This window comes from Schistocerca gregaria, chromosome 8, assembly GCF_023897955.1.
Source record: "Schistocerca gregaria isolate iqSchGreg1 chromosome 8, iqSchGreg1.2, whole genome shotgun sequence".
Taxonomy (NCBI): Eukaryota; Metazoa; Arthropoda; class Insecta; order Orthoptera; family Acrididae; genus Schistocerca; species Schistocerca gregaria.
The window spans coordinates 134079227-134094098 of record NC_064927.1 but is presented as its reverse complement, the minus strand read 5'-3'; the positions used below and the strand labels follow the sequence as shown (position 1 = coordinate 134094098).

The 14872-nt window shown below is 41.5% G+C and overlaps 1 protein-coding gene across 1 annotated transcript in view; it reads right to left on the bottom strand.

Annotated features, from left to right (window-relative positions):
- The window catches only part of LOC126285319 (leucine-rich repeat-containing protein 47-like), an 84293-nt gene extending 81007 nt beyond the window's left edge, over positions 1 to 3286 (bottom strand). Inside the window, exons 1-2 of the mRNA XM_049984620.1 lie at positions 2555 to 3286; positions 2270 to 2478 (exon numbers count right to left, since the gene is read on the bottom strand). Of these exons, the coding sequence (XP_049840577.1) occupies positions 2270 to 2478; positions 2555 to 3176 (831 nt within the window). The 5' untranslated portion in view covers positions 3177 to 3286. The remainder of the gene's footprint in view (positions 1 to 2269; positions 2479 to 2554) is intronic.
- Positions 3287 to 14872: the final 11586 nt, after the last annotated feature.

The window sequence follows — 14872 nt, the reverse complement described above, 5'->3', positions numbered from 1 at the left end:
GCATATAAGGAATGCGAAACCAAATACCACATAGTTGATGCCGAACCATTGATGGTCATCAAAAAGAGGGGTACATTCAGTGCAGAGCCCTACAGGACTATTCTCTTCAGTATGGGAGGTGCTGAGTTAATCATCCACTTGAACCCAGAATTTATGGCGCGACAAAGTTCTTTACAAAACTTGCAAGTGGACACCGGAGACCACACTCATATAATGTAATAAGGATGTGGTGGCAACCATGCCTTATCACAAGCCTTCTGTAGGTAAAAAAAAAAAAAAAAAAAAAGACAGTGATGAGATGCTGAAGATGGGCAGAGGGTGTCCAGATAGTGAACTCCAGGTGAAACAAATTATTAGCAGTGGAGTGGCCTATACAAAAATGTCCTGAAATGCAGCCAAAAGGCCCAAGACTCAAGGAGCCACAGCTGCTTGCTGACCATGTGTTCCAGCAACTTACAGAGAATGTCAGTTAATAATGGAAAGTTACAGAATGCTCGAAGGAGAGAAAACAAGTGTCCAAAATTACAACCAGATCCAAGCACAACTGACACCAAGAATACCATCCAATGGAAAGACAAAGAGCAAAAAAGAAGAGTGGAAGGATACACTTGCAGTATGGAAAGGGAAGCAGCATTGTAAGGGCTGCAGCCCTGTGGTGGCCAAGCACATACTCTCACAGAGATGTGAGCCTCCTGGGTGGCTATTTCTCTGAATTTAAACCATGTTGTTCATGCTTACATAATTTGAAAGGAAAGGTGGCTATCTCTCTCAAAGACGTCGATCAAATTTTTTCTGCTTTTTTAAATACATATTGTTTTGCATTTATTTTTGGTGGGTTTGGATGTTTTGGTATTCAGTCTTGCTGTAATGAGTTTGTGGTGACTAATCCCTGTATTCTTCATGATGATCGCTATTTGCTCTGGATTATTTGCTGCCCAGAGGTCAAGTATGTTTCCACAACCATTTAAACTACGAGTGAGCTCCTGAATTAATTGTTCATAAAAATTTCCAAAGAAAGGATTTAGTACAATTAAGAGTGACATTTCATGCCTACCAACAACTTTGAACAGGTATTTTTGCCAACATATCGAGTTTGTTAAGGTGTATAATAAATCTTCCACTTCCAATCAGATACCAACAGAAAATTACCCTGCTAACAAAGATGAATAAGACCACTATGATTCCACAAAGCAAACTCAATATTGCACATTAACGGTGAATGTGTCAAATTTAGTATGGAACCATACAACTGCTGCTATCGGAGCCATATTCCACTTCCCATTTATGTCTAACAACATTCCCCACTCTATGCTCAACTGTCAATCAACACTATTCTGATGCAGGTGTAGTACTGATATAACCAGAATGAAAATATTACAAAGGTATCAATATTTGAGCAGTAGTGCCCCTCTGATTGCTAGGACCATATCATTGTAGATGACATCAGAAAACAACTGCTAAGTACGTATTATTCTACATTAAATGTTGCAAATATACTTCATTTTAAAATGCGCACGCAGTAATGTGTATGTGCAGTAGTATACATGAACCTTTGAAAAAGTATTGGAATTTTAATGTTTTGTGCTATTTTTCATTATTTGGCTGCTAAATTAAATATACTGTGCAGCATTTCTCATAATATTACAGTTCATCTTGTTTTTATTTAATCACCATGTACCCTCTGCAATTGCAGCTGTAGATAAACATTTTCTAAAACTGTACTATAATTTGGACATATCACAATTTGGTTGATAGGCCTAATATGTCCAAATTAGTCACGTTTCACTGTGTGATAGTACTGACATGGATCATATGAACAATGTTTGAATTCTGATTATGAAGCTCTGTTGTCCAGTGTGTGTTTTTGCCATCATGTAAAGTGAGATGGAATGCCGTGACATTCATATATACACATGATGATATGCATTTGAAAAAACTTTCCATGCCTCTTAATAAATAGTAATACTTAACTAAAACAGCACTACCTTTAGATTTTAACGGTAGCTTATGGCGGTAAAAGATTTTTCGACGAATCTGCAAGCTGTGGGGCAAAAACTAATGAACAGATCATGTTGTGAGAACTGATCAGTTCTTAAAAAGAAGTATATCAGGTACCTAAACTACATTTCAGTTTATTACACGATGACAACACATTCCACAATACATGCAGACGAAACAGATTGTCAACACACGTATAATTATGCAATACTACATTATTTACTAGTTTGGATGACCAGATCACACAAGCAAAAAAGTAGCTTTACATTACCGTTTCTGATGTGTGGTTAGTCGATTCACTATGTTCAGCTTTTTTCCCTTTCTTTCCTTTTTTGCCTTTGCCACCATGACCAGATGCGGCTACACCAGTCACTCGGGGGCAACTTTGTCTGATATAATCCAACACTTGCTTCGCATGGCACTGATCAACTAGCTTCAACAATCGCCTGTCACTTAATTTATTGCCCTTCAAATTTACTTCTGCAACAAACAACAACATTAGAAACGTTCAATAAAGATTATTACAATAGCAAAAAATGCGCATGTCTAGTGCTACCTTTTAGTTTTGGTATGTCCGATAATTCTCCTGGAACTGTTGCAATGGAATTATCACTCAGATCGAGCATCTTCATTGCAGGCAACTGACCAATGGTCGGCGGTACTTCTTTAATGTTGTTTCCGTTGAGTTTCATTTCAGACAAATGGATAAGCTCCGAATGGCAAACGTCAGGGAATTCTTCAAACTGATTGTGAGACAGATCGAGAATACTAAGTTTCGTGTTTTTAACCAAACTTGGGATCTTTGTTAGTATATTTGTGCCTAAGTTTAAAGTCGACAACTGTCCCAAAGCGCTGATCTCATCTGGGATTGATTCTAACTTATTCCTAGACAGATCAAGAATTTTGAGTTTGCTCAACTTCCCGATTGTCTGCGGCAAGCTGCTTATATTATTGGAGTAGAGAATCAGACTTGTCAAATTGATTAATCTGCCGATGTCATCAGGAACACTCGTCAAGCACGTTTCATTTATATTCAAATAATTTAAATTCACCAACGAGAACAGGAACGGATCTACACCTGACTCTTCAATAACTTTTGAATACATCGATCCAATCACTAATTCATGTCTGTTCTCTTCTTCAATTTGTTTCAACTCAGGCCACGAAGGTTGAGACATCTTACTACTCTTCCTCTAAACAAATTTGAAACATGAATGCCTAGTTCGCAACAAGCACATGGTTGAAAAAAATGAAGTGCGTTCCGCTTACAGGGTAGCCAACGCAGTGCAAGCAAATCACTATCCCCCCACATGCGTAAACAATAATTTCTTTCAGCTAGCACGAAAATTAATATGTGCATTATTAACGATTAATCTTTATTTTACAGGTAACCAACAGTTAAATACAATTAAAAGAATTCCGAAAAGAAAGTGTAGCAATACCAACTGAACACACCCATAGCTGTCCGTAGAAATATATTTCTAGGGTGACTTCAATTTTTGATACAAATTAGTTTTTTCTCACTGCGATCAGAATGATAATGCTACACTGGCTATATCATTGGATAAGTTACCAAAAATTTTAATCGTGTCATTGCACACACCTGTTTGAGGTAAAGACAACCTTAACATGGAGTAATGAGTGTCATTTTTCCTTCTGGTATTGTAATTAAGTACATCATCATTGTTCCTATCGAACTGCAGACCATTGTTTGCAACATATTTCATAGGGGAATCAACATACTTCATGCAAAAACCAGAATGCCTACCTAGTTAAACAACTGTCTACAAGATAATCATGTATGAGCATCATATATTATTCTTAAGGCCCGTCCACACGCAATGATCTGTCTGCGCACATCACATCGTTGCGTGTAGACAGAGGATTTGCACCAAACTGAGGTGTGTGCAAACCTGGAAGTTGGAGTTGGAGGTTTGAGCGAAACCTGTAAAATCTGTGGGTTCAAACCACATCTGCGCAAACAAGTCTGAGCTTGTGGACAGGAGATCGCCGCAAATCTGGCGAGAAACAGCTGTTTGCTCACCCTAGTGTTTGTATTTGCGCGCACAGGTCATCAGATTGGCTGATACTCGTCAGTGTGCTCGCGAATTTATTAGTGAATTCATTGAATTATATAGAAACCACACATGTTTGTGGAAGATAAAAAGTAAAGAATATAGTGACAGAGACAAAAAGGCAGCAGCATACAATTCTCTAATTGTAAAATTGCGGGCAGTTGGCGCCTCGGCAAACAGAGAAACAGTAATAAAAAAAATTCGTTGCGAACAGTTTACCGGAAAGAGTTGTCGAAAGTGCAGAAATCTAGGAGATCTGGTGTAGGAGTAGATCAATTATACCTGCCAACGCTGTGGTAGTTTGATCTGCTTGGCTTTCTTAGTGATCAAGAAACGCCAAGACCAAGCAGCAGTACAATTGAAGATGAAATTGGAGTGTCAATCAGCGAGGAAATAGAACACGAGGTAATGTAAAACAATATATTTCACATACGTTTATCAAAAGTTTATTCAATATAATATATAATTCCAAATCCTTGTAGCTCCTTCCTGTTGCTAGGAATCTTAATGTTACCGCCAGCCGTTCATGAGGGGAAATTACCCTTCTCATACAAGTATTTTTCTCATAATATGAGGGGTTACATGCTTTAAGAGATAATTATATGTGTCGACATCCTTCCGCAAATAATTTCGCCAGTCGTTAGGTTCGCCCTGTAACTCTCGCAGCAAATTTACATGAGAAAACTGCTTTCCCTTTAGCAGCCACTGTCTACACCATTTTGACCGCTTTCTCTGTTTCCTGCGGTTGGTCTGAATGTTTTTTGCAACACAAGTTGCGGACACAGACCACAACAGAACTTCCTCCATTTCTTTATTTCAAAATTACTGAATTAGCTTTTTGACGTTTACGGGGAGCGTAGTCGCTTGCCACTGATATTTATTTTCTTCACCGACAGATAGCGGGGGAGTAGTAGATTGGGTTTTGTGTCCTGTGAACACACCACATTTGCAGCGATCTTTTGCATGTACAGACATCTGCGCCGATGTCTGCGCAAACAGATTGTTGCGTGTGGACCGGGCTTTATGGCACGTTTTTGAGCAATGAAGACTTTCTTAAATTTGAGTTACACCAGAATATTATTCCATATGACATTACTGAATGAAAATACGCGGACTATGTCAGCTTACTGACTTGTCTCTCCTCAAGATTAGCAATGTTTCTAAGTGCAAATGTACTAAGTTGTTTTGGGAGCTCCAAAATGTGTTCTTTCCAGTTTAAATTCTCATTACATGGATACCTAAGAATTTTGAAGTTCGCACCCAATTTACAATTTCCTCTCTGTGTGTTACTATTATCATTGGTGTAGTACCATCAGATGTGGAGAACCAAATGTGTCGCTTCTCTTCAAAATTGAGAGTGAGACTATTTGTAGAAACCAATCACTAGTACTCTTAAGAGCGCTGTTTGCCATTTCTTCTGTTCCTGTATGTACGTTTGGACTGATATTGTCACCTGTAAAAAGAACTAATTCTGCTGGTTTTGTGTTAGATGGAAGATCATTTACATATGTATGAGGGACAATAGTGGACCAAAGATTGAGTCTTGGGTGGACCCATGCATGATTTCTTCCCAGGCAGAACAATATCCTCAGAGTATGTTGGCTAAATTACTATGTACAATTTTCTGTACACTTTTGATTAGATCCAACATTATCCATGTCTCCCCCCCCCCCCCCCCCCCCTCATAAAAAGGAAACGCTTAATGTGGCGCATAACAAATTAGCCTGCTTTAGCAAGTCAGACAACGTGTCCCAGCTCTCACAACCAAATCAGGAAAAATGTGTAGGTCTCAGATTGTCACAGAACAAAGAGAAACCGAGTATAGTGTAAAAGCCACTCAAAAAAATAAATAAGCAAACAGGGCTCAATATAAACACTGTGTCTCCCTATGACAAAAATTAGCTGATTTTGATGCAATTAAATGCAGCATTCCCTGTGTGAATGAATACTGGACAAAAAGTACAGAAATAAACTTGTTTATACCGTTTGGTTACTCACTGGCAACAATTTATAGTAGAGAAAACATTTTCCATGGTGGAGTGTCCTTTGGAATACTCAATCATAGATCTCATCAGCCTATGTGTAGAAAGTGTTTTTAAAGACTCTGCTGTGGCCCTACACATTCAGATACTCATTATTGCATCTGTTTACTGAATATCATCTGATGAAGAAACATTTGCAGAAAAACTTTCCACTTTAACTTTAAGGATCGCCAAATATAAGCATTATAAAAATGTTGTCGTAGGAGATATATATAAGAGTAAAAGGAAAAATTTCTGATTTTTTCACTGCATATGTTAAGGTCAGTGAATTTTTTACTGCTCAAATGAAAAAATAACCGTGCCTTGGCAATATAATTAGCATGTAGAAATCAAGTAGAATGTGACACCATCAAATTAGAAAGCTCTAATGACGATGATGTGTGGCTGAAAATTGGAAATGTACCTATTGTTGATTCCAAGATATTAACTATATAAAGAGTTCTCAATGAAAAGATCATTGAAAGTATGAGAAATGAATTTAGACTAATAGAATGGTTAAGGGTATTGACCAATGAGAAAGATATTAATGAATGCTTTTTCACATTTCTATCATGAAACGTGCACTAGACAGTAAATGCCACCTTGGTACCAAACGATTTAATACTATTAACAAGCACAAACCACAACAGACATAAATTTATTTTAAACATAGCTGCACAACAGCAACGGTTCCACATAATAAAATTATAAACAGCCGACCAGTTGCAATGGATAAAGAATTCTCTACCTAGGTTTTGATAAATGTAAATTTGTCTTCTTCAGAAGGTGGCAATTTTACATTAGTAAGGACTAATGTACCATCGCCGTTTTTACGAATGTCGGCATAGATCCATTTGTCAAAATTAAAATATAGCCTTAGAATTAGAGTTTGTCACGTAAATATAAGTTAGTACATGGATCTTGCAGAGCTCACAACCGACTAATGTAAAATGGCCACCTTCTGAAGAAGACAAATTTACATTTGTCTAAACCTAGGCAAAGAGTTCTTTATCCATTGCAATTGGTCGGCTGTTTATAATTTTAATACATAAATGTGGTACATGGCACAACTCTTTAAAAATCATGACACTTATGCTCATACTGAGGTATAGAATTGCTGAAGGTCGTGAAAACAAGAACAGCTACATAGGATTAAAAAAATCTGAAAATGTGAAATTGGAGCAGCAAAAGTCAAAGCAAATGAAGTGCAGATCTGCAACTCTGAAAATAAATGTAAAGTAGTCTGTAATGTAGTGAAAAGTGAAATAAATGTGGGACAGGAAGAAATCATTGTTTCAACTAGCTGTAATATTCTCACTGAAAATTTGGTAAACTCTGTAAGTTCCCTTGTATCACAAAGTGACAAATCTTCTGACTCTGAGGCCTTCCTTTTTCGATCATAGAGTAAAACAAATGAAAGATTTGCTTGGAGAAGAATTACTGCTGCAGACAGCTGAACAGCTCCAGAAAACAGGACTGCTATGGGTTGAGTAATTATGTCCTAAAATGTATAGTTAAGGAAATCAGAAAGGTATTGCTCTATCTTATAAATATAATTCTTGATGTTTGCCATTTCCCTGAATACCTTAAAATTACAGTTACACTTCCAATATACAAAAAGGGTGGCAGAACCATAGCAGGTAACTACAGACCAATATCAGTTGTCATACAATACCTAAACTCAAGATGGCGCCTAGTGAGTCAACAGCGCCTGATACAGCTCGCCAGTTTACTCTGAGACTGAAGGTGTTCCTTAGCTCTGAATCTCTGAGAATCACGTGTTGAGTTTAACTAAACAATGATACACTTCCTTCTTTTGCTCTCTCGCGCGTGTTTTTTTCAGAATAGTGGTAAAACGACGAGGAGCGTGCAGCGATTCCACCATCGACGGCGGCGGCGACAGCACCGCGGCAGCACACGCGTCCGGCAGAAGCGCCCATGCCTGCCAGCATCCCAGCGGCGACCTCGTCCGCAAGCAGGTGACGGGGGCGCTGTAGCCCGCAGACATCTTAAGCTGCGTTTACACTAGCAAGGCGCTTGCAGAAGTTATTACTGCAAGTTATTGTTAGCCGCTTGCAGCTGTGTTTACACAACAGCGCAAGAATTAAGCAAGATTCTCCCTTAAGTTCTTTGGCAAGAAACTTGAGTAAACAACTTGCTCACAGTGTTTACATATGCTTTCAGTACCACTACGAGTGTGAGCCGAAGTGTAAAATGACAAGTAAGTGGTGAGATATGCTGCAGCTCTTGTAATTGTAATGCAAAACGTGAAAAAGAAAAAGAGAAGTATTTGGGTTAGAGAGTAGATAATGAGAAGATTGCAAAATGGTGCCTATAATAACCTTTGCAAGAATTTAGTATCGAGAGCATGGATACTTTTGAAAACTTTTGCAGAATGTCGTCAAATGATATGGAGTATTTGTTGATGTTAATAGTGCCCGTCATATCAAAACGAGACACAAACTTGTGTACTGCTATTTCAGCAAAGGAACATTTTCTAATCACTCTATGATTTATAGCTACCAGTGAGCTACGAATAAAATAGGCATTTCATTTATTTATGTGAACCATACAACCAAAAAAATTTGAATTTTAAAATCTTTTCTTTATGGCAGACTCATTCAAGCCCTAATGTACTTGTTTCATATTCCCGTCACCACGATTTCTCTGATCGTACCCAATGTATGTAGAGCAATTTTGAACGTCTTGAAAATTGAAAATTATTTGAAGGTATGTGAAAACATAACACCGAAATTAATTTTTTATTGAAATAAACTGCATTTTACAGAATGGTATGCTTATAATTTTTTTTTCTAATGCTCATAAAATGCAAAGTGACAAGCTAATTAAATAGAACATGTAATAATTGCACATCATCTTTTTCTAGACTCCTAAAACAACAAGCAAGTGGCGAAGGGTTGTGTCTTCAAGTTACGCTACTTTCTATGTACTTCTTTCACACATGTGTCGAATATCGACGAGATTTCATTTAACGCTCTCATCTTCTTCACTCTATCCTTAAAGTCTCGGTTATGCACGTTCCATCCTGTATTTCGGGGTAGCTATCCACAGCTTCAATAAAATGCTCTGTACCTGCTTCATCCATTCCCGTTTCTCCTCCATTTCTGAAATTTGTTTGCATATAATATGTAAGTTGGCTGCATGAAATTAAGTCACCACATTAAGTAAAATGTTAAATATGGGTGTTTTGCAGACGACATACTTACAATAACTTGCGCTTCCTACTTGTAGGAAATACAAATAAGTCCTAAAAGCTGCCAGTTACTTGCAGATACTTCTTGAGAGGTGTTCACACTGGAAGCGGAAAACGTGCAGCAAGTCACTACCGCAATAAATTGCTACGGTCGCAAGTCGACTTGGCGATATGTTTACACTTGCAAAACGCGCGGCAACTTCTTCTGCGCAAGTAAATTGCTGCAATAACTTGCTGGTGTAAACCAAGCATAAGATCTGGTAGTGTAAGCCATCATCGACTCCATCTCGAACGCTGTGCTTGAGAAAACAAAGAGCACTATTTCACTCAACAACAACAAGGTTAGTGTCATTGAGAAGTCCCTTGCCGATTACTGTGGTTGGCAGGAGAGCCAAAACGGGGTTACTAAAGGAGGCCGAAATGCACGCGTTTTAGCTCACGCAGGCTGGCGTGAGGTCTGGAACATGACAAGGGAATTAGAATTGAGAAAAACGGACGTAGCTGGTGGAATACTTAACTTTAATCCATTAATGGAGAACGTCGCTCATTATGGCACATGATTCACAATATCAAAAGTACGGATACTGGCGCCTTGCTAGGTCGTAGCAAATAACGTAGCTGAAGGCTATGCTAACTGTCGTCTCGGCAAATGAGAGCGTAGAAGTCAGTGAACCATCGCTAGCAAAGTCGGCTTCCATGATAATATTTTTGTCCTATCGGAAACGCTTTGAAGGCCTTGGAGCAAAAAAGGAAGTAGCAAAATGAGGACCTTACATCTCAAAGAACGAAGTTACTGAACAGCGCGATCTCACGGTTCAGAATGCAGAATGTGTGGACCAGAGATGGAAAAATAGTCATTCGGACTGCTGCAGAAAAGCACTTAGTGAGCAACAGCATGGAACTTAAAAGCCTAAGCTGTGCGAGTCCTAAATGCTATGTCTTAAACAAACATTTAATTGTGTTGTGCTACCCTTAAAAAGAGCTTTTCAGTCTCTATGTTTTGCTTTTTTAGAATTATTTTTAGTTCTTTGTACTGGTTATTTCTGTATAAGAACACTCCAGTTTTTAGTGCTTATCTTGAAAACAGTATTTAACTATTATCTCGCCATTCTTACATTGTCTTGTTTCAGACGTTTACTTTACAGCAATATGTGATTGGAGGCTTTCCCAGTGTATGTGTTGTTTCCAAGGCTCTCAGGTGTCAGACCGGATACGATCTTTAAAGTCCCATGATATTTCGGCGAATAACCTTTCCGCCATCATCAGGTGGTTCTGATGGAATGGTCTGTCTGCTCTCTCTCTCTCTCTCTCTCTCTCTCTCTCTCTACCACACACACACACACACACACACACACACACACACACACACTCACACACACACACACACACACACACCTTTTGCTTTCTTCTCCGTGTGGAAGTGTATGTAGGAGTTTATAGCCTGTTGGCTTTTACTCCACAATGTATGTTGTGTGTGTGTGTAATTTGTTTTGGATAGTAGTAACTGTCTGTGTATTGTGGTGGTGTCTTGGACTTGCTTGAGGTTGGCGAGATGTTGGGCATTTTAAGGGTTAAGGATTGGTACTACGACATGGAAATTTAGGGAATTTTCTCTTTCAGTTAGTCGTCGAAGATCGTCATAGGGCGTTTGTGTTTATCATGGGACATGCCATACTGAGCTAAGGAGTGGATGAGGATATTTCCAGATCTGAATGAACTCTCATAGAAAGCCCTTGCCAATTCCTGGAAACTTTCTTTGAGGAGGGGGATTTCGGCAGCGGTGTGCAGATTGTTGGTGGGGAATCCCATGGGTAGAAGCAGTGGCCCCCTGAGGGTGCGATTCTACATCCTCTGGAGTTTGTCCAGATGCTGGCTAGCCGTGTATCCCCAGACAGGGAACACATACTCCATTACTGGCCATATAAGGACCTGATAGACATTTACTCCTACAGATCAGTGAAGGGTTTCTGTTGATGATCAGGTATAGGATGGACATTCTGGCGCAGACCTTCCTGTGGACCTCGTCTATGTGGGGTTTCCACATTAGTCTTGAGTCCATGGTTATGACGAGATACTTGGTAGATCTGCTCCAGGGGCGTCGGGATCCATGTTGGTGCAGGTGAAGGGGGGAGGGGGGGGGGAAGGGCACTGACAGGGTCCGCATCTCATGAGTCTCAGGTGATCAGCATATCATGTGTCTTTTCAGGGTTGTTGGCGATGGGCCAGCGATGGGCCCAGGTTTCTGTGTTATCTAAAACCCTATGTAGCCTACAAATGACCAGGTTGTTATTTGCATTACGAGTGTAAAAAGCTGTGTTGTCAGCATACTGTGCAATGTGCACCTGGGGGGCAGTGGTAGTGTCCACAGTGTACAGACTGTAAAAATGGGCCCCAGGACTGATCCCTGTGGCGCTCCAGCACGAATACGCCTTTTGGTGGAGGTGACAGTTTCTACTATGACAAAGAAAGTTCTGTTAATGAGACAGCTTTGGATTAACCTGACTATGCTCTGGGGGAACCCCTGTATGTGTAACTTGTATAATAGCCCTTTATAATATACTGAGTCGAAGGCTTTAGCTACATCAAGTGGCACTCTCCTACAGTAGCCCCTGTGGTTGAAGAGCTCTGTGGCTGCTTCCACCAGTCTCATGATCTGCTTTGGGGCGGTGCGCTTCTGTCGGAATCTGAACTGGAAATCCGGCAGAAGTCGCTCGTTGGTGATGTGGTCTCATATGGGTATTAGCAGGAGGCACTCATAGATCTTGCTGAGAGTTGGCAAGAGGCTAATCAGCCTGTGGTGCTAGGGACTAAAGGTTCTTTCTCTGGTTTATGTGTCGTGACAACTTCTGCATGTTTTGAGTAAGCTGGGAACTCACGGGTACGAGTAATCTTGTTGAAGACATTTGAGAGGTGTTCGATAGCTGAGGGCGGGAGGTTTTTAGCTAGGTGGTTGGTGACACTGTCGTGTCCTGGCGCCTTTTTTTTAGGGAGGGACCTAATTACTTTTGCCACGTCTTCAGGGACGAAAAGTGGGGGTTCGTCCCCTGGTGCCCTCCTCAGCATTGAGGAAGACAGCCAGTTGACGATGGAATACGTCTTCGTGTTCGTTATCCTGGGGTTCTGCCGTTTGAAACTGCTTCTCAGAGGTGTCGGTGAGGGGGTTCTCCTTTTCAGAATGGCTCTAGCCAGACCCGTCTCGCCATGCAGTGGCGGCAACCTAACGTGTCTTTTGGTGAATTGCTTGGTTGCTTGCCATAGTGTGTGATAGTCTACTTTGAGGGCTGTGAGACGGTTTTGCCATTGTTCGTTTCTGTGCTCATTGAGCACGGCCTTCAGCTCTCTCTGTAGAACGATTGAGCAGCCTCCTGGTGGCCTGATTTCTGGTGATCTTCCACTCTTTTACCACTCTGTTCTTGTTTCGGGTTTGGGCTAATCAATGTTCCGGGAGTTGTACTTGTGGGGACGGGCCGTCCCTTTGTGGCGGAGTAGCATCTTCTGCTGCCTGCAAGATGGTTCCTGTTAGGTCTTGTAGTGCTTGTTCTACTGTTTTGGCAGTAGCTGGCGGAGCGCGAGCGATATCAGAGGCAACAGTTTCGCGGTATTGCTCCCAGTCTGCACATTTGTAGGTCGTCTGGTACTGTGGGAGTGCTACCCATTCTCCTACATCGACCTCTAGAATCACTGGGTTGTGGTCGGAGGACATTCTGTTGATTGTCCTTGCGGCCACAAACCCCACGATCCTCCTAGTGAGGGCTATGTCTAACACGTCCGGCCTACCTCCAGTTTTTGGAAAATGTTTGTGTAGTGTCACCGCCAGACACCACACTTGCTAGGTGGTAGCCTTTAAATCGGCCGCGGTCCGGTACTACACGTCGGACCCGCGTGTCGCCACTATCAGCGATTTGAAGACCGAGCGCCGCCACACAGCAAGTCTAGAGAGACTTCCTAGCACTCGCCCCAGTTGTACAGCCGACTTTACTAGCGATTGTTCACTGACTTCTACGCTCTCATTTGCCGAGACAATAGTTAGCATAGCCTTCAGCTACGTTATTTGCTACGACCTAGAAAGGCGCCAGTATCCGTACTTTTGATATTGTGAATCATGTACCATAATTAGCGACGTTCTCCATTAACGGAGTATTCCACCAGCTACGTCCGTTTTTCTGAATTCTAATTCCTTTGTCATGTTCCAGACCTCACGCCTGCCTGCGTGAGCTGAGACGCGTGCATTTCGGCCTCCTTTAGAAAAACACGGCTGGCTCTCCTGCCAACATCAACATTGGCGACGAGGCAAAACCGCGTTCGTATCGATATTGCCCTGATTAACTTGTGTAATAGCTTCTCCACCATCTCCAGATGTACTGTCCGAATTTTATCGCTTGCAGAATAAGCAGACGCAGGCCTTACAGGATGCACTTGGAAAGCTCATCCAGGGTCAACGTGCGATGCAAAACGATGCGGTAGCAGCCGCTTCGCCGCTAACGCATCTACAACACGCTGTTGCGCCAACTTTTCGACCTTTTGATGCTGCACTGGAAAGCTGGACGGAGTGGTCACGCCAATTTGGATTCCACCTCAGAATTCAAGGTAACGAGCGGCAGCCCTTTTTTATTATCGTCGGTTGGCGTGACCAGGTACCGTGTAATAGTCAAATTATTTCCCCGACGCGACGTCGCAACTCTGTCCTACGAAGAAATTTTGTCTGCATTAGATGCATATTTCAAAGAATCAGTCAATGTAGTTGCCAAACGGTATACCTTCTTTCGTACAAAACGTATGGCAGGTCAGACTAATCGGGAGTGGGTTGCAACCTTGCAAGGCCTTACTAAGGATTGTGCTTTTGAGTGTCAATGTGGACTCCCTTATTCAGATACTATGGTACGTGATGCAATTGCACAGAACGTTTCTGATGTTCGTATAAGGGAACAGATTTTGAAACTAGCAAATCCCTCCCTTCAACAAGTAATGGACATATTGGATCGGCAGGACACGCTCGACTTTGCTCAGGAATCATTTGAAACTTCGCCAGCAGTGTGTCAGGTTAACCGGCCCGCCGGGCGAGCTGCACGGAGCAGTAAACAGCCCTCGCGCCCGGCCGCGCCGCTGAGCCAGGCTCTCAGCCACGTGTGCCGCGCAGGCAAGTAAATGTAGTGACCAAATCATGCCCGCGGTGTGCTACTAAACATTCGCGTGAGAATTGCCCGTCACGCCAAGCTATTTGCTTTTATTGTAATAAAAAAGGACATGTTCAGAGTGTTTGCCAGAAAAAGCTCCGATCGGAAGCTCAAAACCGTTCCAGGCCCTTTGCTTCGCGCCGGAATCGAACCAAGGATACTCAGGCTCGCGAAACTTCGCCCATGGAAATTCATGTAGTTCATTCCACTCCGCCCAGTGACACTCTCTCTAACAGTGACTGTGTTCGTCCCAAAAATAGTGTGCGTCGACATCGCCGGAAATCCCGTCAAGTCGCAAGTGATTATGTACCAGTGCCAGTTCACGTTGCACGAGACAGTCGCTCTTGTCGTCAGCAGGACAATAAACTTTTTGTAGACTTGGACATTAAT